The following is a 22426-nucleotide window of genomic DNA, read 5'->3' on the forward strand; positions in this document are numbered from 1 at the left end:
GGGCAAAAACATTATTTAGAAAACAAAATCATTTATTTTCTTCCTCTAAAGAATTGTCCTTTTTTTTTTTTTTTTTTTTTTAACTCAAATAAACAAATTCTTGAGTACCGAAAAAGGGGAATGGGTAAAAAAAAAAAAAAAAAGTGAAGAAAAAATTTGTGTGAAAAAAAAAATACCCCCCCCCCCCCCCCCCTTTTTTTTTTTTTTCTATATTCAAATAGAAAATAAAAAATCATTCATACATTCTTGGCACAAAAACGGGTAAAGTTTCAAATATGATGCTACCAAAAACAAAAAAAAGAAAAAAAAGTTAGGAAAAGTGCGGAAAATGGGGAAAAATAAGGGGAATCGTGAACAAATGAAGAGAAGCGTGAACAAATGAAGAGAAGCGTGAACAAATGAGGAGAAGCGTGAACAAATGAGGAGAATCGTGAACAAATGAGGAGAATCGTGAACCAAATGAGGAAAAAAGAAAAAACACAAAAAAAAAAAAAAAAAAAAAAAAAAAAAAAAAAAAAAAAAAAAAAAAAAAAAAAAAAAAAAAAAAAAAAAAAAAAAAAAAAAAAAAAAAAAAAAAAAAAAAAAAAAAAGCCATACTAGCAAAGATTTACTGTCCAATGTGATGGGGGAAAAGGGATGAATAAAAAAAAAAAAAAAAAAAAAAAAAAAAATCTTCCACCACCATAAACATTTTTTTCCTTCTTGGAAACAAACAATGGATATATATATATATATATATATAAATATGTGAACCTTCTCGGTGTGGTGCATGTCGAAAGAGAAAGAAATCGTCTGCTCGAGGTCAGACTTGCACAGTAAACGTAGCTAATACAGATAAATAGCAAAAATAATGCCTCCGCTTGTGCATCCCATGAGGGGTTTTTCTTGGTTGCACTATGCTGAGTTGTAATGTCTACAATGGAGTAGGAATTCACGGAATCGTCTGTAAAAAGAATCGTAATTCATTAACTCCATATTATTGTGGTCAGAGTTGGCAACCCCCCAGAATTTAATTAAGGAAGTATTGTCTATATTTTGAATCGAAGAATTGGCTTTATTTTTCTTGTTTTTTCTCTTATTTTCAAAATTTTCTTTAAGACTATTCAATAATATGATCGAGTGGTGATAAGGGACATCTTCATCTTTTTTTCCATGCATAATGTAGAAGGGTGCAACCGAAGCTTTTTTTAATTTTTCATAATTTTTAAATACATCAAGCCATGGGATGTATTTTTTTTGAAAAGGAAATATTAATTTAATTCCACTTGCTAATGGAGATTGTAAAATACAACCACCAACTTTGACATTTTTCAAAGTCATTAAGTAACTACATGCACATGATCCTATGCTATGTCCATACAGTATAATGTTCATTGGATTTACCTCTAATTCATTCGTTAAATAATCATAAACCATCTTTATGTTTTTATAAATTTTTTTTTCACTTGGCTTTTTATTACTATATCCATATCCACTATAATCATATGCCATCACATTTGCATCTGTTTGTGTCAGCAAATTTAAATGTGTGTGGAAGGAGTATCCTAGATCTATACCATTTCCATGTGAAAACAGAATCAACTGTTTATTTAAATCTAGAGGTTTCTTGTAAAGAAGTATTGCTGCAATTTCATCTTTTCCCTTAGTTAGTTTACTGTAGTTTATACCAAAACCATGATCTTCCATTATCTTGTTCATGCTACCTTGCAGGAAATGGTTACTCCCATACATAAATTTATCTTCATCCACTGTGTATCCAATTATGTGGGGAGGATAAAAGGCAAATTCGCTGGCGATTATCGACTTGAATCCGCTTTCGGGGAGAGGGGGCAGGTAAATATGGAAAAAATGGGGAAACAATGAGAAAAAAAGGCGAAAAATATGAGAAAAAAAAATTGGAAAAAAAATATAAATTAGAAAAATTTGTAATGGCTAAACAATAGTCCCTCCCTTCCATGCATGGATAGAAGCGATTACATTTTGATATAGTAACGGTATCACTTTTTTTTTTTTTTTTTTTTTTTTTTTTTACACACTTACCATAGGGCCAAGATACCTAAAATTAGGAAGGTAATTTTTTCTCCCTTTGTTGGTACGTAATTCTGGCTAAATTTCTCCACCAGTTCATAATCAACATCATCTAAATTTTCATCATCATGCTTATCCTTTTTTAATCTTGTGTTTTTATTCATATGCACAGCAGATTTGCTAATATCAAGGCTCATTTTGAGATTGTTATACGGAAAATTAAACAAAATGGGGGAAATTTTAAGGGACAAGGAGAGGCAAAAATTTTCGAAAAATGGATCTACTCCACCCAACCCAAAAAAATAAAAAAAAATAAAAAACAAAGAATAAAAATAAAAAAAAAATATATACATATATATAGATATATATATATATATATATAGATATACATACATACACGATGTCTTCACAGTTAACCTTGTAATTAACATATTACAGATTTTAGTTGCCTCGTCTATCCATATTCGCTTCTTTTTTTTTTCGATCTTCTAAAGGCCCGTATCCCGAGGGGGTCTAGGCTCCCGTGAAGAACGTTTTAATCATAAGTGAAAAAAGAAAAAAAAAAAAAAGCGTGGTTTCGAGTATGACCATTGTGATGTTTTCTCTGTTCATTTGTCCATTCGTTCATTTGTTCATTTGTCCATTCGTTCATTCGTTCATTCGTTCATTTGCTCATTCGTTCATTCATTCAATCGTTCATTCGTCCATTCGTCCATTCGTCCATTCATTTATGCATTATCTATTTTTTTATTTTTTCCCCCCTCGTTATTATTTTAAAAAATCCGTTTGATAATTTTTATAAATTACTTGTATGATAATAACACGTGTCCTCTGCTTTCTTCATTGGGTTTCAAATGTTTGCTTAGGTTCATTGTTTTTTCTGTGTTGTTTTTTTTTTTTTACCGCTTATTCTTTGCGTTTTAATATTTACTATTTTTTTGTTTCTCCTTATTTTAACCTCTGTCGTTTATTTTTTATTCTATATTCTTTATTTCTTATACTTCCTATTTTTTATTATTTATTTTTTATTATTTATTATTATTTATTTTTTATTATTATTATTTTTTTTTTTTTTTTATTTATTCTTTGCTACTTTTTATTGCTTTGCATTATCTACTCTTTATTATTTTACTCTTTTATTTTCGATTTTTTATGAACTATTTTTTATCAATTATTTTTTATGAACTATTTTTTATGAACTATTTTTTATCAATTATTTTTTATGAACTATTTTTTATGAACTATTTTTTATCAATTATTTTTTATGAACTATTTTTTATAAATTATTTTTCATTTTCTATTTTTTCTTTCCCATTTTCTACATTTCCCATTGTTTTTTATTTCCTACTTTCGGTTCTTTTTTTATTTTTCATTATTTTTTTTTTTTTTTTTTTTTTTTCCTTTGGTGGGGTGGGGAAAAACGGGGGAAACAAAAGAGAACCGAGTCACCTGGTGATCCGACAAATTAAAGGTTGAGAATTTTGAAGAGAAAAATGTTGGATCTTAAATAATAAATTAAAATCAATGTTTTTCCTACGCTTCGTTTTTTTTGTTTTTTTATTTTTCCTTTTTTTTTTTTTTTTTCGTGTAGATATGTTCTCCATGCCCGTAGTTTTTACTCGAGCGTTTTGATTAATGCATAAATGTAAATGCAAATTAGATGCAAATTAGATGCAAATTAGATGCAAATTAGATGCAAATTGGACGCAAATGTAGATATAAATATAGTATAATGCAGATATAAATCTAGATGTAAGTATAGGTATAAATGTAGAAATATATGTAGATATATATAATATATAGAGAAAGGTGAAAAAAAAAAAAAAAAAAAGTTAAATCCAAATGAAATGTAAAATATTCATCTTTTCTCATTTGATCTTAACCTTTTATATATATATACATATATATAACTTGAAAAAAAGAACGGTTATATATATATATTTATTTATTCATTTATTTTATTATGGATTGTTTATATCATGTGTGATTGATAAAAATACCATCTATATAAAATGGTTAAATAAGTATCTACAAGATAAGATCTGTATTAGGTTCCAAATTCATTTATGTGCATGTAACATACCTTACATGCATGTATATCTCATGTGCATATCTTTTTGCATATACTTAAAAGGATAGTTTTGAAAAAAAAAAAAAAAATGTTTTCCACATTTTTCTTCGTTAATTAAATTGAAGTTGTGTTCGTTTTAACAGATATGAATGTTTATGTATATTCCTCCTCTGTATTCCTGTGCATATTCCTGTACATTTTTGTATATCCTTTTTTTTCTTTTTTTTTTTTTATGATCTGGTTGTACATGCTGATATGTTTAATTTCAAGGCGGAACAAACTGGGGTCTTTTCTCACAATGTGCATATTTTCCCTATGTCCATTTGTGCCTCAAAAAAATGGCTAAAAAGTTTTGTTTATTCTTTTCATGTGATTATGAGTTGAATATTTGAACAAAAAAAGTTTGACATATAAAATGAAGTATCTGTCGCACAGAATGAGAAAAGACCTGATGGGGATGAATGGAAAAATCACCCAAACAAGAACTAGCATTACAAAACATAAACACAAATGAATTGGACATAGCGAGAAAATGTTCCTTTCATATATATCCTCATAAAATAAAACTAGGTCAATCGGATTGCACAAATTTAAGCACAAAAAAAAAAAAAAAAGAAAAAAATAAATATGTTAATTTTGGTTGTACCCCTTTCTTCTTTCCCTCATTTATTGCCTAATTTTTTTTCTCATTTTTTTCTCATTTTTCCAGCTTCTTTACTGCGCTAAAAACAAGCCCTTTTCCCGTTCACCCATATACATTACCATGTATTCATATTTTTAATATGCAACATTGTGCGTGTTATTGATTGTGCATATTGGTTAAGAGATAAAAGTTCATTACAGCCTGCTGCAAGCTCATTTTTTTTTTTTTTAATCGGGTTTATTTTTTTTGTTTTCAAAGAAAAAGAGGAAAATCCTATAATGGGCATCATCCGTTTGATCTTGGTGCATCTATTTTTTACATGTGCTTTTCCTTATGGGGGAGACATTCACACATACCATGTATACATATATATATATATATACATTTGGTGAGAAAGGATCAAACCTTCTTTTTTTTTTTTTTTAAAACACTACTGGCTGAGTACTTACGTAAACATAACAGATAAAGTAGCAACTACTTCTTCCATTAAAAAACCTCACTGAAGAACGGTATTGTATATTTTTCCGCGCTGCTGTTATAAACAGTATACTAGTGTTTGCATAAAAGTGATGCTATAACCACACGCTACCCTCCATATAATTAAATACATGCATACCAAGTACTGGAAACATCCAACTAGCGGAGCGTACCTGTAAAATCTGAGAGCTTTGCAGTTGAACGTACACTGGTTTTTGATCGATTAAGGAATGCTGCACTTGTTCACCCACATTTTCAATATGAATGAACTCCCGTGATACATTTACTTATTTACTACTACCTCTGGTACTTGTAATAACAAGCTTAATTAGTGGAACGAGAAAAAGTACCTTGTCATCCCCTTTTAAGAAGAAAAAAAACGAGAATGGGAAATTATTTTTCAATTTGAAAAAGAATTACATGAACAAAAGCATGTTCATAAAAAAAAAAATTGTTCATTGCACAAAAAGATTATTCTATATATATGCAAAGAATAAAAGTAACTACAGAATTAAAGGATATATGAATAAAAATTTTAATCTTCTCAATCCCAAGGACACCAAAAACAAAATGCAAGAAAACGGATATGTCAGTTATTTAAAAAATTATATCTTTGATGAGAAACTTTTGAAATCTTCAAAGGTTGAAGACAAAATTGAACATTGTGTAGAATCTCAATATGTTTCAGAACGTGAAAGTGTAGGAAGTTCTAATCATCGCACAGATGAAGTTATGGAAATCGAAAAATTCATTAATAAAAATATGAGGAAAGAAGAAGAAGAACTGTTTGAATTTCTCCAAAATGTGAACGAAAGGTATAACTTAAAATGCACACTGAGGGTCGTGGGAGGATGGGTAAGAGATAAATTTTTAGGAATTTCAAACGATGATATTGACCTTACCGTTGATAATATGAAAGGGTCTGATTTTTGTAATTATATAAAAGAATACATAAAAGAAAAAGAAAAAAGAGATTTCAATTTTGGGATAATAAAAATTAATTCTGATCAATCGAAACATTTAGAAACGTCAAGTTTTCATTTGTTTAATTTTCAAGTGGATATTGTGAATTTAAGAAATGAAAAGTACACAGAAAATAGCAGAATCCCTGAAATTGTTATTGGAACACCGGAAGAAGATGCATTGAGAAGAGATTTCACCATTAATGCTCTCTTTTACAATTTAAATAATAAACAAGTAGAAGACTACACGAGAAGAGGTATATTTCATTTGAAAAATAAAATTATTTGCACCCCTATGAATCCTTTGTCCACTTTTCTTGATGATCCTTTACGAATTATTAGGTGCATAAGATTTTGTGGTTATTTTAATTTCTATATTGAAAAATCTATTTTTGATGTTTTAAAAAATAAAGACATTATAAAATCATTTAACAAAAAAATTTCCAGAAGTAGACTTGCCTCCGAAATTGTAAAAATTTTTTCCAAAAAATGTCAAAATGTTGTTTTATCTTTGACCTTGTTAAATTACAGCTCCTATTCGAATGAAATTTTTACCTTACCTCCTGATTATTTTATAAAAAATGAAGAAATTTTTGAAGAAATAAAAAGAAAATCCGACAAAATTAACAAGAAAAAGGATGAAACGGTGCAGTGTAATACATCATCCGGGCACGAATTCAATGCGGATGTTTCAGCACCTCTTACCAAAAAAAAAAAAATTAATCCTGACAATGTTGACTGTGTTGACATTGACAATCATGACAATCATAACAATGTAGATCAAAGTGGTAAACCTCTCAAAATGGATATCCCAAACGGAAATGTAACGAACACCAAAAAAAACAACCACAGGGAAGATGGAGATGTGCAGGGACAAGTGAATCCAGAAGAACCCACTTATAATGGGGAAATGTGCAACAGGGCAAGCAAAACAAATGTGACGAACAATCTTGGTAAAGATAATGACTTTGAAATGGAGAAAGCTCTACATGTATACTCTGATGATGACTCGAATTGGACCTTGCAAGGACTAGATTATGTAAAATTTTTCAAAGATCTAGAAAAGACGAATCTGCTGAAGGAAACGTTTCCCCAATTGAACTATCAAGAAAACATAAGTTATGTACTATTGTGTCTGTTTCTAATGCCACTAAAAAATCATTTTGTGTACATAAAAAAAAGCACGAAAACGGAATATGTTATAGAATACATTGTTCGTGAATCTTTAAAATTTCCTTTAAAATATGCAAAATTTTGTGTAAATATATTTGAAAAATTTACAAGTTTATACAACCTGTACAAAAATATGGAAGTTTTGAATTTTTTAAAAAACAGTTACAATTGCAATCACAATAGCAATCACAATAGCAATCTCAATAGCAATCACAATAGCAATCTCAATAGCAATCACAATAGCAATCACAATAGCAATCACAATAGCAATCTCAATTGCAATGATAAAAAAAATACACACATCATAGGAGAAATCGTTTTGTTTTTAAAAAATGTAGGAGAAAAATGGGATTTCTTACTTTTAATTTTTTTTATTTTTCACAAACATAAGGAAGTTAACAACACGCGTATTACTTCCAACACCATTGACTTTTACCTTTCCAACTTTTCCAAAAAATTATATGAATTTATTTTAAAAAATAATTTACAAAATGCGTATAGCATTAAGCCCTTTTTGAAATGGCCAGACATTAAGCACAACTTTCCTCAGCTTTCTCAAAGTAGAATTGCAGAAGTCTACGAGCAAATTGTAAGAGAGGCGCAAAAAAGAAATAGGGAAAAAGGAAGAGATAAAGAGAGAAAAGGAAAGAGCGAAAAAGAAAGAGATTAAGAGAGAAAAAGAATCACCATATTCCTGCACGATATTTCTGTACAGTAGTCATGCTTAATTTGTATGTCCACATATAACCACATTTGGAGGAGGGCAAGCCTCCCTCCCCCCTTTTATTTTACTTTATTTTACTTTATTTTGCTTTATTTTGCTTTATTTTGCTTTATTTTTTGCTTATCATTTCCCCTTTTTTCTTCTTTCAATCTTCTCAGATTCGATTTTCCTGTGTCCATGGAGAGAATGAAGCTGAATGTATAGAATTTTTAAAAGACCATTTTAAAAAATCAACCTAAATGAATAAGAAGTAACGCACAAAAAAAAAAAAAAAAAAAAAAAAAAAAAAGGAGGATGAAGATGAAGAAAAGGGAATGAATGTATATAGCTAGCTATTTTGTGTGCATACATAGTTTTTTTTTTTTTTTTTTCTTTTTTTTTTTCTGACCATGAAGATCACGTTGTTCAGGTAAAATCAGAATATCTTTTTTTATTGGCCTCTACAATTTTTTCCTCCACTTCTTTTAATTTTTGGATATCCTGTGAATAGACGTAAAATATGTATATATTTGTGAGGAACCTAATCCTCTTTTTTCTTTTTATCCACACGTATGCGCATTGAATTTTTTGGAAATTCTGCTTGAAGCATGGGACAGGACATATGGTACGTACCTGATCATTAATCCTTAGAGATATGACCTTATTACATATTTCTACAAAATCTTCTTGAGTTTTTATTTCCTCAATAGACAATATTTCCATGCACAATTTAGTAACCTCTTCTTGTGACAAGTAGATATAGTTCTCTTCTTTGTCCATGACTCCTTGGATCATGTCCAGTTCTTCCAGTTCTTTAAGTTTTTTTCTTATGTTCTGAGTGCAGGTGTTTTTGGTGCATATGCAAAGGGGATTGTGCCCATGTGTGCAGCAGGAGTTACATGCGCGCAGTAGTAGTTACATGCATGAAGCAGTAGTTACATGCATGAAGCAGTAGTTACATGCATGAAGCAGGAGTTACATTCGTGGTGACATTGACCTAATGAACGAGAGCATTCTTATGATAATTCCACTGTTTCAATACTTTTTACTTTTTTTCTTCATTTTGCTCTTTTCATACCTCCCGTTTTGTTTGAAATTTAACCGATAACTCAGTTATATTTACAATTTTTTTCAATTCTATGTAATTCAAAAAACACCATAAAAGGGCATCAGAAGAAAGCCAATCGTCTTTGTACCCCTTCGACATCCTGAGTGACTACAAAAAGAGAGACACCACCAAGGAGGGTTGAAATGTGTACAGTTTTGGAGTGTACTGATTTGCACACGTATGACAGGCAAGTAGGGAAGATCATGGATGAGAATATTTGCAACTGACCTTCCACTTTTTAATCTTCTTCTTTTCGCGATTACTCATTTCCGTGGAAAACTGAAAGAGAAAAGAGGAAATGGTAGTGTGTGTGTGTGATAAAAGTACATATACATGCATACTTATGCAAATAAGCACATGCACATATTCACGTGCTGCGAGATGCATATTCACGTCCTCTGCTAGTATTACATTGAGCATGCTCCAATTTTCCTCTGGCTGTGTGTCTTTAAATACACTTTCATTTTTAAGGTCAGGTAAATCTCCCTTCGAATTCATTTCACTCATTTCGTCAAAATTATTTTCTGGATTTACGCTTGTCGAATGTTTTAAATCAACCCGATCATACTGGTCTTCGTTATTCATGTATTCTTGTGATGTCATACATTTTACATGTGCATTATTTTCGAATATGTTTTTAAGACTATTTTTCTTTTTACTCATTGCATGTAGCATTTGAAATTCATCTTTTAATTTTTTTTGTAATTCATTTATTTCATCCTCTTCCATGTTCATTTGAAATTTATATTTTCCCGTGATATTCTTAAAATCATAAGAGTCGTATTTTTCATTGTTTTTTTCTTTTAAATTCCCTTTTTGTGGTTCTCCACTTGTGTTACTCATCCTGTCTGTTAACAAATCTGAGTCATTTTCCCCATGAACAAAATATTCTCTCAATTTTTTAATCGGTTTTAAATTTTCACTAATTAGCCTATTTTTCCTGGATCCATCCTTCGGCTGAATATCGCCCAGTTCGTTATTCATGTGCGTGTGCGAAGCCTTGTTTTTATTTTCGATCAATCCGTCTGACCTATTCGTACACGTGCCGTTTTCTCTTCCTTCGATTAATCCGTCTGTCCTATTCCTGCAAGTGTCGTTTTCTCTGCCTTCGATTAATCCACCTGACCCATTCCTGCAAGTGTCGTTTTCTCTGCCTTCGATTAATCCGTCTGTCCTATTCCTGCAAGTGTCGTTTTCTCTGCCTTCGATTAATCCGTCTGTCCTATTCCTGCAAGTGTCGTTTTCTCTGCCTTCGATTAATCCGTCTGTCCTATTCCTGCAAGTGTCGTTTTCTCTGCCTTCGATTAATCCACCTGACCTCTGTATGCATAAATTATTTTTGTTGTGTTCATTCGCATCGACTACACTGCTAGTATAGGAATTTTTCTTTGAGCCGTTTTCTTTCGAGTATTCTGACCGAATCTTGTAAGAAATTTCGTGGGACTTGTTTTCTTTAAGTACTCCTGATCTGGTGTTAATCGAAGCCATCTTTGACCGCTTTGCGTTCTCATTGCTTGATCTGTTAATATAGGAGATATTCTCTCTATTCTTTTCAAGTGCACCACTTGACCTGTCCATATATGGAATCTGCTCTGTGTTGTTTTCTGATACACCACCTGACCTGTCCATATATGGAATCTGTTCTGTTTTGTTTTCAGATACACCACCTGATCTGTTCATATATGACCCTCCCTTTGAATCCTTTTCATTCACATCTCCTGATTTGTGAACACTAAAGTTGGACAATTTGTCTACGCTTAATTTCTTTGAAGTATTTTCACTCATATCACCTGATCCGTTGTTACATTTAATTTTCTCTGCATTGTTTTCAGATAAATCTTTTGACCTTTTCACATTTAAGGTCGTCCTTGGGTTGTTTTTAAATATATCACAGGAATTGCTTATATACGATTCCTCCTTTGGGCTATTTTCAAACGAATGAACAGAAATGTTGCTACTGAGTTGCATCATGTTACCTATACCTGTTAATACATTTGAATTGTTTTCATTGAAATCGAGTTCACCATTAATACATGAAAAAATCTTTCTGTCTTCTTCTTCATTCACATCATCAGCACTGTTAATATAAGAACCCTTCTTGGAGAAGTTTTTTTGTAAACCATCTGACCTGTCAGTATACGAAGGTTTCTCTCCGTTTTTTTCATTCGAACAGTCTGACGTGGTAATACTGAATCCATCTGCATTTCTCTCACAGAGACTGATTGCACTGTTCATGTGTGAAATCTTCTTCGGGTTACTTTCATTTGCATAGTCTGATTTTTTAAAACATGAAACCTTTCCGTTATTCTCGATCAAATCATCTGTCCTTTTCATATAGGAACCCTTTTTTGTATTATCATATTCATTCAAATGTTGATTCCTTTCGAGCTGAGAGTTCCTTGAATTACTATCATTCAAATAATCTGAACCGTTAATACTTAATTTTGTCGTATTGTCTATGTCTGATTCTTCTGAATGTTTTTTTCCACCCATATCATGCGACATCTTTATGTACGAGGTTTTCTTTGAACCATTTTTCTCAGAATTTTTTTCTCTCTTTATATGTAAGATCTTCTCAGTCTCTGTGTTGTTTTCAGTTATATAACGTGAACTGTTAATATGTGAGATGGGTTCTGTGCTTTCATTCGGATCGTCTATCCTGTTCATATATGTAGTCTTCTCTGGCTCGTTTTCAGATAAATCACTTGAACTGTTAATCTTGGAATTCTTCCCCATAACTTTGCGAACGTCATCTGAAGTGTTCACGTGTGATCCCGTGTTCAGAATTGAGTAACTTAATTTTTCTGAATTTATAATATGTGGAGGATCTTCTCTTGATTCCATTAAACTCCCTGTATTGCTAATCTTCATTGTTTTGTTTTCAGTATTATCGCTTGCTATGTTTATGAGTGAAATTTTCTTCCCTCCTTTTTCTTCGATTCCTTCTGAATTACTTTTATGTGAGTTTCTCTTTGCTTCATTTTCATTTGAATTGGATAAACCATTCATGCACGATCCATTTTCTGTATTACTTTCATTAAAATATGCTGACACGCTAATGCATGTGGCGTTTTTAGTAGGGTCGTTAGGAATGTCTGACTTTATAGCACTTGATTTTTTTAATTTTTTTATATTTGAATTGTTTCGATGTGTCAAAAAAGATTCATCCTTCGAATGAGATCCATTTAAATTGTCTGAAATGTTAACACATGAATCTTTCTTTGCACTTGATTCTTTCAAACCGTTTGACCTGCTGATACCCATGTTTTTCTCATTGTCTACATTTAATTCTGAATTTTTTTCATTCAAATAGCGTGATTTTTTGATATATGAAGTCTTCTTTGAACTGCTTTTATTCGAATCGAATGACTTGTTCATGTAGGAATCTTCTCTTGTATGTTTTTCATTGAAAATTTCCACATTGTTAATATTCGAGTTTTTTTTTAAATTTCTTTCATTCAAATCGTGTGATTTGTTTATATATGAGGTCTTCCTTGTGTTATATTCGACTAAATTTCCTGAATTGTTAGTTCTTAATATTTTCGCACTGTCTATATGTAACTCATTTTCATTTTCTACACTTATTTCTTTTTTACTGCCAATCCGAGAAGGCCTTTCCATATTTTCAGTTGAATACAGTGATATGTTAGCATGTGGTATATAATTGGCACTTTTTTGCAACAAATTTTCTGAACTGTTAATGTACGATTTATTTTCATTATATTCATTCAAATCGCCTGATTCGTTCATACAGAATCGTCCTGAACTTGGTACATTAGTCATATCTGTAGCTCCTGTGAAATTACGCTTTCTCAAAATTTCTTCGTTCATTTTTATTTTACCCTTTTCCAATTCATTTGCTTCATCCGTTACAATAGTATTAAATCTTTCGCTTTTTTTTTTATTTATGTAATTACTGTCAATATCATTTGAAGCATGTTGATAATGTTTACTCTCTCCCTCGTTGTGCATTTCCATGTCTTTTCCCATTTCGCTAGTTTTGCTAGAGATATAAATGGGTTCAGATTTGGCTGTTCCGTTCTGTGCATTAGATGTAACTTCATTTCTACTTCTGCTTCTTTCCATTTGATCCAGTTTATCTTGGCATGTTACTTTCCTGTCCATTTCATTTCTATAATCCTTTGCAAATGATTTTGAGTTTACTTTGTTCATTATATGCCCCTCATCCATGTAATCACAACTACTAAATCTTTCACTTTTTTTTCTGTTGACTTTTCCATCTTCTTCGCTCTTATTAATATCACCCCAAGTGTTACATTCACTTTTATATTTATTTATTGTATTAGTAGAGTCTACACATTTGGAGATAGTTGCATTGGTATATTTTTCCTTATCGAGATTGGGTATTCTGCTTACGCAATCGTATGTTTCACCTCCGTTATTATGTGACTTTTGTTCATATTTAGTCATGTTTCTTTTATTTATTACACAATCTACACTAAGTTTAGTTTTAATCATACTTAGAGATTCATCTAAATAATTATTCTCCTGATTGTTCATATGAATATCTTCACCTTCTGACTTCACACATGTGCAAACAGAAATTCCATTTTGCATTTCCATATCAAAATATTTTTTCTCTGAATCTACATCTTTCTGATTATTTAAACTTTTAATTTCATGTATATTTTCATTATCATTTTGAGCATGTTCTTTCGTTTTATTAAATTCTTTACTTTGGGATTTTTCACTTTCACTTTTTAAATTATAAATCTCTACTTCTTTCTCTTTTTCTTGTTTTTCTTCTGACTCCTTCTGAACACTTTTTTTGTTTCTAAGAAAAAGGTTCTGTATTGCATTCAGGAATGAATTCTCTCTGCATCTGTCATCGGGTGACTCCTTCCTTTCGTCATCGCACCTTTCTTCCTTTTCACCATTTCTCACATACTCCCCATCCTTTTCCCATTGATCTACATCATTCTCAGACGAACCGATATCACACTTTTCGATTTTCTGTTGACTATTTTCTTTTCCATACATTGTACACTTTTGAAGTTTTTGCTGTCCCTCAGGGGCGTGATCTGAGTTTTTTATGGACACCCTCATTTCTATGGCATTGTTAGAAGCACTCATTTTTCTGGCTTTATTAGACATATCCGCTTCTTTGACCTCATTAGATGCACTCCCTTTTCTGACTTCATTGGAAGCACTATCTTTTTTGACCTCATTAGATGCAATCTCTTTTCTGACATTATTATATGCATCCGCTTCTTTGACCTCATTAGATGCACTCATTTTCCTGACTTTATTAGACACATCCGCTTCTTTGACCTCATTAGATGCACTCCCTTTTCTGACATTATTATATGCATCCGTTTCTTTGACTTCGTTAGATGCAATCTCTTTTCTGACCTCATTAGAATCACTCATTTTCCTGACTTCGTTAGATTCATCCATGTCTTTGAGTTCGTTAGATGTTTCCGTTTCTTTGACTTCGTTAGAAGCGCTCACTTTTCTGACTTCATTAGAAGCATTTGCTTTTTTGACCTCATTAGATGCACTCCCTTTTTTGACCTCATTGGAAGCACTCTCTTTTCTTACTTCATTAGATGCACTCATTTTCCTGACTTTATTAGACACATCCGTTTCTTTGACTTCGTTAGAAACACTCGCTTTTTTGACCTCATTAGAAACACTCTCTTTTTTGACCTCATTAGATGCACTCCCTTTTCTGACATTATTACATACATCCGCTTCTTTGACCTCATTAGATGCACTCATTTTCCTGACTTCATTAGAATCACTCATTTTCCTGACTTCGTTAGATTCATCCATGTCTTTGACTTCTTTAGATGTTTCCGTTTCTTTGACTTCGTTAGAAGCACTCACTTTTCTGACTTCATTAGAAGCATTCGCTTTTTTCACCTCATTAGAAGCATTCGCTTTTTTGACCACATTAGGATCACTCATTTTCCTGACTTCGTTAGATTCATCCATGTCTTTGAGTTCGTTAGATGTTTCCGTTTCTTTGACTTCGCTAGAATCACTCTCTTTTCTGACTTCATTAGATGCACTCGCTTTTTTGACCTCATTAGATGCACTCTCTTTTCTGACTTCATTAGATGCATCTGCTTCTTTGACTTCGTTAGAAACACTCGCTTTTTTGACTTTGTTAAATATTTCCACTTCTCCAACTTCCCTCGTTTCCAGAGATGCATCTACCACGTCAGTGTCATTATTCGAATTTTCCATTTTCTGAATGGAAACAGCCTCGTCAAGCGTCTTCTCATTTTTTGAATGACTGTCCATAGAAAGACATTTCAGATTATCAACTTTCTGGATACACTTGTGACCCGTATGATCGATTGAATTTTTCTTTATACCTTCGTTCATGAACAGTGTGTCACTTCTTGTTGAGTTTTTTTTCTGACTCTTCGTTTGAAATGTTTCATTTAAATTGAAATGGCTGTTCAAGTGAATCGAACTAGCCATTTGTGTTGAATCGACAACGTGTTCAGAATTCTTCATGCGAACCAAAGTAGTAGAATCTTCCCTTTTGCGGTTCTCCTTCTGATTCATCTTCTCAGGGGTGAACTCCCTTCCTTCACTAGTGAGATTCGCAGAATTATATACATCTGAATCTCCTTTTTGGTCACAGACAAGGTCGAAAGTTTCTGTACTATTTTGTAAAGAATATGTTATAGCAAAATTATTTGATGTGTTCTGTAAGTATTTGTTTATTGTGTGCACCTTTTTAGATGCACAGTTGTCAGATATCATAACTTGGCTGAGATAATCGAGATTATTATTTTCTTTGTGTAAAATTTTTTTCAATTCTTCATCGATTAAACACAACTCATCTCTAATACCGTCCAAGGCTTGGTTTAATTTTAGGTAAATCATTATTTTTTTTTTTTCCACTTTTGATGTTTTTCTATCATTACTTCGTGCGTAAACATCTCCAGGAAAATCGCCATCTTGCCATTCAGCATGCAATTCGCAATTGTCTTCTCCATCTCGGTCTTCTCTATCTCCTTCTTCTTTTCCTGCTTCTTCCACCTCTTCCGCCTCTCCTTCTGACGTTTCATCCTTTTCTACGCTTTGACAGTTTCCACTTCCATGCACATTTTTTCGATGCTTCTTCGAACTCCTCTTTTGGGGTCGTCTCTCCTTTGGCACTTTAACTCGCTTAATCCATTTTGCACTTCGCTTAACCTTCCTATGATGCAAACAGGATTAAAAAGATAGACAAATGAAGAAAATGAGATTCATATTAAGAAATTATCCAATTATAGATGCAGAGATAATAGTACACGTAAGTCATTCTCTCTCCTGTTCTTGGATGAGTTACAATATGAAATGGCACATTTAGGTAGAGTTCATATATGTTTGATGTTTAGCTAAAGTTACCAAATGGTGTATGTAGAAAATAGGACAAATAAAAACACATTTATAATTGTAACAGATGTGGTCGAATGCAGAGAAATCATCCTTTTAAGGAATCTCCAGAATTTGTGCATTTTCTTCATTCGCAGATGGGTAAAATGGGTAAAATGGGTAGAAGCAACAGAAGCGGTTGCAGCAGTTGAAGGCGTGGAGAGGACGAGACTTCACGCTATCCTTCTACACGATTAAATGAATACCCATAGAGGATGAACAGCACAATATAGGATACACATTTGACCTTTTTGAACACGTGAGCAAAATTTATGAATTCACAAAAGCAAATGGTGACTATCAACACCAAGGGTTTTATGCTTCTACGCAAAATAGAAACACTCAACTGAGTGCAGAAGAAGAATCCCTGAGTCTGTTACCTTAGGCAGAATCATCATCCAAAAAAAAAAAAAAAAAAAAAAAAAAAAAAGACACAACTAAAATTAAAATTTTTTATGCACTAAATGGATATTTTTAACAAATTAAAATATTTCAAGCGGTCCAACACCTTTATTCTTACAAACAATTTTCTCATCTAAAATGAGTATAAGATTCTTTCAATTTTTTCTTTCCTTGAAATATTATGAGACTCTCCTCTCATATGTCTCAAAATAAGTTATACATAATTGAAAAGTTCCCCCCCTTCTCCTTCTTTCCCCCAAGAGAAAAAAAAAAAAAAGCACTTAATTGTTCCATACATCGCAAACATATGCCAAAAGACATCAATGCTGCATAAAAAAAAAAAAAAAAAAAAAAAAAAAAAATGCTCTAACTGGCATGTTTAAAATAGTAATTGCAAGATCGAAGAGAAATAGTTAATATGTTTTTTTTTTTTTTTTTTTTTTTGTGTTAAATATGTAGTTGGCGTGTAGTGATTAGAAGCTCTTCCTTTCTTTACATTTCTCCCTTCCTGAGATGTTTGTCTTTTTTTGATTTGTTACTTTCTTTTCGCCATGTTTTTCTACGCGACAGAGCATGCATGCATGCACACATATACACATACGCACATACACATACACACATACACATGTACACACAAAAAAAAACACGCATGTGTAATGAAAAAAAAATTGCGATACAAGCGGGAAAATAATTACATGACCCAAAATCTACGCAAGGGACGGAGTCGTGATGTGCTATGCCTGCACATACACAAAGGCATGTGTGTGTGCAACGTTGGTGTCGAAGTGTTAGAATACGAGGGAAGTATATACACATCTATATGTATATATATATATATGTATATAGATGTGTATATAGATGTGTATATATATATATATATATATGTATATAGATATGTATATAGATGTGTATATATATATATATATATGTATATATATACATATGTTACGATTGTGCAATTTGAATTGCTATGGGTTCCCCCATTTGGTTGCAGAATTTATCATCCTTCCGCGATGACATATTTCCAATTACTTCAAATGGAGAGTAGATGATGGAGGGATGTGTGAAAAAATTGTTATAGAAAGCCCGTGTGAATATGATTTGGAAATACATGTTTAGTCGGATATACATTCGTGTCTATTGTCCTGAAACGTGTGTTTTCTTGCATATTTTTTTTTATGCAGATATTGAGAAACTTCAATAAGATCATTGTTTTGATTCCTTAAATAATTGACAATGTAAATTGGTCTTTTCCTATTCATTTCCTGTGTTTTGTTCTGTTCCTTGATGTTTCCACTAGCGCATTGTTTTTGTAAGTTCATGTCGTGCTGCAGATTAGAATCTTTTATCAATTTCGAATGAGCTTCCTTATTTGTGTTCGTGTCAACAAATGGAGTTGTCGTCATTGTCGTGGTCGCCCTCTTACCCCTCGTCTCGTTCCAAACCGTCCTAACATTCCAAACACTTCCAATCTTTCCATCTGTCCGAACATTCATAGCGTTGTTCCTCTCCTTCCTCGCCATCATCACATCTTTACAAATTAAGTACCTTTTTTTGCTACCCCACTTTGTGTTAACACAATTAAACTTCAAACGCCTTTGACTTAATTTCTGAGCATTCAGTTGATGCTTCGCCCCATGGGTATCATCCTTTCTTCTAATGCACTGTATTTTTTTCTCAAAAAGTTGATTTAATTTCTCTTCAATGAAACTTAAGAATTGCTTCGATTTTTCTTGGAACTGAAAATCCAATGCATCATTCATCACTTTTAATCGTTCCATCATTACATTTTGATTGTTCTGATTAATTACTCCCTTGAAATCATTTAACATATTTGAGTGTTCTGCTATACTCTTATTAGAATTTGAAAATAGTTCTTCTACATGTGTAAGTAGGAGATGTAATTCCTTCTTCAGTATGTTTTCAAGAATATCTTTTGAAATATTTTCTCTACTTCTACTTATCAATTCGTTAGTCTTTTCCTCATTAATCTTCCCATTGATAATAATATCGTTAACTAATTTTTCAACACGTTCATCTAGAAGATTCAGATGGTTGTGTACAATTTTTGTAACATCTTGCACAATGTGAAGAGTGTTATCTTCTCTTTCTATGCTAACAAGTTTGACTATCTGTTGTTCATGCATCGAGTTCATGGCTTTATCCATGTTTGGAGAATAATCATTAATCTTATTCATCAGAGATTCATTCATATTTATCACAGTAGAGGTGTTTTTTTCCATTATATCGTGAACTTTCCTTTGAAATGTGTTTATGGAAGTTTTAAGAAATGTTTTCACGTCATTAATGTTACTTTTTATTTTCTTCATAAATTTCATTTCTTTGCTTATATGTGTTGACAGCGATGTTTGCCCTCTTATGATGGCATCCAAATTTTGCTTTGAATTTTTTAAAACAGTTTCAAAATTTTCCTCGTTCCTTCTTGTTATGTCGTTTCTCACTTGTTCATACGATATGCTGTGGGATATTTGTAAATTTTTCTGTATTTCGTCCCATAGAATGGTCTCTATACCATCTTTCACTGCTGCTTCGACACTCTTCCTCATTGTTGCTTCGACACTCTCCTTCATTGTTGCTTCCACACTCTCCTTCATTGCAGTTTGGATAATCTCTTTCAAGGACATCTGAACATTCCCCTGAATGCCATCCAAATTTTCTCGCAGTGTTCCCATATGACGTGTCAATTCGGTGTGCATCACTTGTACCATTTGTATAGACGCTGTTTCTAACCTCTTAGTGCACTCTTCGCTATTTTCCACACCGTTCAGGTGAATTGTCAAATCTTCTCTTATGTTTTCTTGAATGGCTTTCCCTAGCATGTCGAAGCAGCTTCTGATTTCGATGGATACACTCTCCTTAAGGGTATCACTTGCAAGATCAGCCATGACTTTAGAACGTTCCATTATCTCATTAGAACGTTCCACTATGCCATTAGAACGTTCCACTATGCCATTAGAACGTTCCGCTATGCCATTAGAACGTTCCACTATGCCATTAGAACGTTCCACTATGCCATTAGAGCGTTCCACTATGCCATTAGAACGTTCCATTATCTCATTAGAACGTTCCACCATGTCTTTGGTTAGGTTCATCACCACATCCGCTTTGTTTATTGCCTCCTTGACTCGACCTGTCATGCCTTCGACCATATCCACAACTTCCTTGGTGTGATCCATCGCCAGTGTATTAAATGTATGAACATGTTCACTCGAATTCGAAAGTTGCAAGCACTTGTTTACAATTTTCTCTATAACCTGGTCATTCCAATTAAAGCTGATATTTTTCTCCATCTCGTTCATATTATTTTTAATTTCTTCAGTTAAACATTCACAAACATTTTTGAGAAAAATTTGTGCATTTTTATCCATTTGATCATTGAGATTTTCGTCCACATTTCTGTTAAGTATGCTTATGCATTTTTTTAATTCCTTATTCATATTTTCATTAATTCGTGTGTGTAACAAGTTTACATTTTTTATCAATTCGTTTGAAATATATTCTCTAACTTTGCCATTTAAGTTGGTTCCCACGATCTTCATTTTTCTGCACAATTCATTATTAACATTTTGAAGCAGACTATTTTGAACATCGCTCATGTTTTTGTTTATTTGATTAGCTACCGCTTCTTCTACCGCTTCTTCTACCACTTTTTCCACATGCTTTTCCACCTGATTTTCCACTTGCTTTTCCATCTGTTTACCCACATTTTTACTTATTTTATTGTATATTTTTTCAAAATTATTTTCAATTTTGTTATTCACACTTTGCTCTAATTGGGCATTTACTGCCTCTGTATTTTTCTCCATTTTTTCGTTAATATTTTCGTCAATATTTTTTCTTACACTTGAGTATATTAGGTCTACATTTTTTTTCAGTTCTTTGCTGATTTTTTCATTTATTTTTTCATACACATATTTCTTATTAACATTCTCTGCATTTTTTTCCACAACATGGAGTAAATTATTTTCAACAAAATTTCTAATATTCTTTTCAATTGCTTCTTGAACTTTATTGTCTACATTTTTTGACAAATGGTTATTTACTGTGTTTTTTATTAATGTAGATATATCATTACGAATGATATTTTTCATGTTCTCTAACTCGTTCTTCTTCTTCTTCAATAAATTATAATCATTCACGATGTGCTTATCTTCCTCTTGAACTACTTTCACTCCCTCGCCATTGTTTTCTTTACTTGCCTCAGTTATCCCATTTGTGTAACTTATTTCTATTTCTTTTTTTCTTTCCCTTTTACTTATCATCACATTTACATCATTATTGGTTTGAAATAACTCTTCTCCTTCTACCTCCACCTCTACCTCTCTCTCTTGTGTATTCCACCTTTGGCAATTATCTCTTACTTTTTCACACACTACCACATTCCCAACTTTATTTGTCTCAGATAATTCCTGACACATAACCGTTTCATTGTTCATGATGCTGTCGTTATACAATATGCTGTTGTTTAGATATTGTGTATTTTTGTAACAAGTTCCATTAATATTGTAAGCATTTCTCTTCTTCCAATCTGAGACATTAGAGTCACATGTATCCATCATCTTTTGGTTACACCTCCGATGTGGATAGGTTAATTCGTTTTCTTTTATCGCATATACATTGCTTATTTTGTTGGAAATTTTCTCCATCTCATTTCCTCTTTCGTTTTTATGTTCAGAAGTGTGGATTTTTTTCTCCCTTAATTTGTCTTCTCCAAAAAATTCATCACTTCTTTCTGCTTTTCTAACCCGATCTAATTTTCCAAAGTTGGATTCATTATTTGCACACAACTTTGGTTCCACATCTTTGGACGTGTTTTTCAGGATGGTTTTATTTTCGATTACATCCTTTGTCCCTTTCGCATTAGTGGCACTTTTGGATGTTTCATTTGAGCTCCATTTAGTCGAATTGTTCAGACTACTCAAATTGCCTGACCTGTTCAGACCGCTCAAATTGCCCGACTTGTTCAGACCACTCAAATTGCCTGACCTGTTCAGACCACTCAAATTGCCTGACCTGTTCAGACCACTCAAATTGCCTGACCTGTTCAGACCACTCAAATTGCCTGACCTGTTCAGACCACTCAAATTGCCTGACCTGTTCAGACCGCTCAAATTGCCCGACTTGTTCAGACCACTCAAATTGCCTGACCTGTTCAGACCACTCACATTGCCTGACCTGTTCAGACCGCTCAAATTGCCCGACCTGTTCATCTTGTTATGCCTGCACCTCTCATCAGCGTTTCTCTTTTGCGCCTCTGAAAACATATTTCTACCAATGCCACTGTATACAAAATTGTTATTCCTTTTTAAAGTTTCAATACCATCGCTCACTTGCTGACTAAGGGCTCCCCCTTTTGCACAACTTGCACTGATATCTTTTTCTATCCACATGTTGCTTTGTTATTTTTCCTATGGCAATTTTTTTTTTTTTTTTTTTTTTC

General features: G+C 32.4%; 4 protein-coding genes across 4 annotated transcripts; 1 reads left to right on the top strand and 3 right to left on the bottom strand.

Annotated features, from left to right (window-relative positions):
* Positions 1 to 894: 894 nt before the first annotated feature.
* On the bottom strand, positions 895 to 2225 carry PGO_091720 (hypothetical protein, conserved; the record flags this gene model as incomplete). The annotated part of the gene is made up of 2 exons (XM_028687760.1): positions 895 to 1813; positions 2041 to 2225. The coding sequence occupies 2 exons, from the start codon at positions 2223 to 2225 to the stop codon at positions 895 to 897; spliced, it is 1104 nt and encodes a 367-aa protein (XP_028543561.1).
* Positions 2226 to 5639: 3414 nt separating this feature from the next.
* PGO_091730 (tRNA nucleotidyltransferase) lies at positions 5640 to 8317 on the top strand (the record flags this gene model as incomplete). Its single annotated transcript, XM_028687761.1, has 2 exons — positions 5640 to 7943; positions 8237 to 8317. The coding sequence occupies 2 exons, from the start codon at positions 5640 to 5642 to the stop codon at positions 8315 to 8317; spliced, it is 2385 nt and encodes a 794-aa protein (XP_028543562.1).
* Positions 8318 to 8483: 166 nt separating this feature from the next.
* On the bottom strand, positions 8484 to 16029 carry PGO_091740 (hypothetical protein; the record flags this gene model as incomplete). The annotated part of the gene is made up of 5 exons (XM_028687762.1): positions 8484 to 8558; positions 8691 to 8891; positions 9136 to 9273; positions 9394 to 9444; positions 9577 to 16029. The coding sequence occupies 5 exons, from the start codon at positions 16027 to 16029 to the stop codon at positions 8484 to 8486; spliced, it is 6918 nt and encodes a 2305-aa protein (XP_028543563.1).
* Positions 16030 to 18080: 2051 nt separating this feature from the next.
* On the bottom strand, positions 18081 to 22376 carry PGO_091750 (hypothetical protein, conserved; the record flags this gene model as incomplete). Its single annotated transcript, XM_028687763.1, has 1 exon — positions 18081 to 22376. The coding sequence occupies one exon, from the start codon at positions 22374 to 22376 to the stop codon at positions 18081 to 18083; it is 4296 nt and encodes a 1431-aa protein (XP_028543564.1).
* Between the last annotated feature and the right edge of the window lie 50 nt (positions 22377 to 22426).

Source organism: Plasmodium gonderi (assembly GCF_002157705.1).
Source record: "Plasmodium gonderi DNA, contig: Chr09, whole genome shotgun sequence".
Lineage (NCBI taxonomy): Eukaryota > Apicomplexa > Aconoidasida > Haemosporida > Plasmodiidae > Plasmodium > Plasmodium gonderi.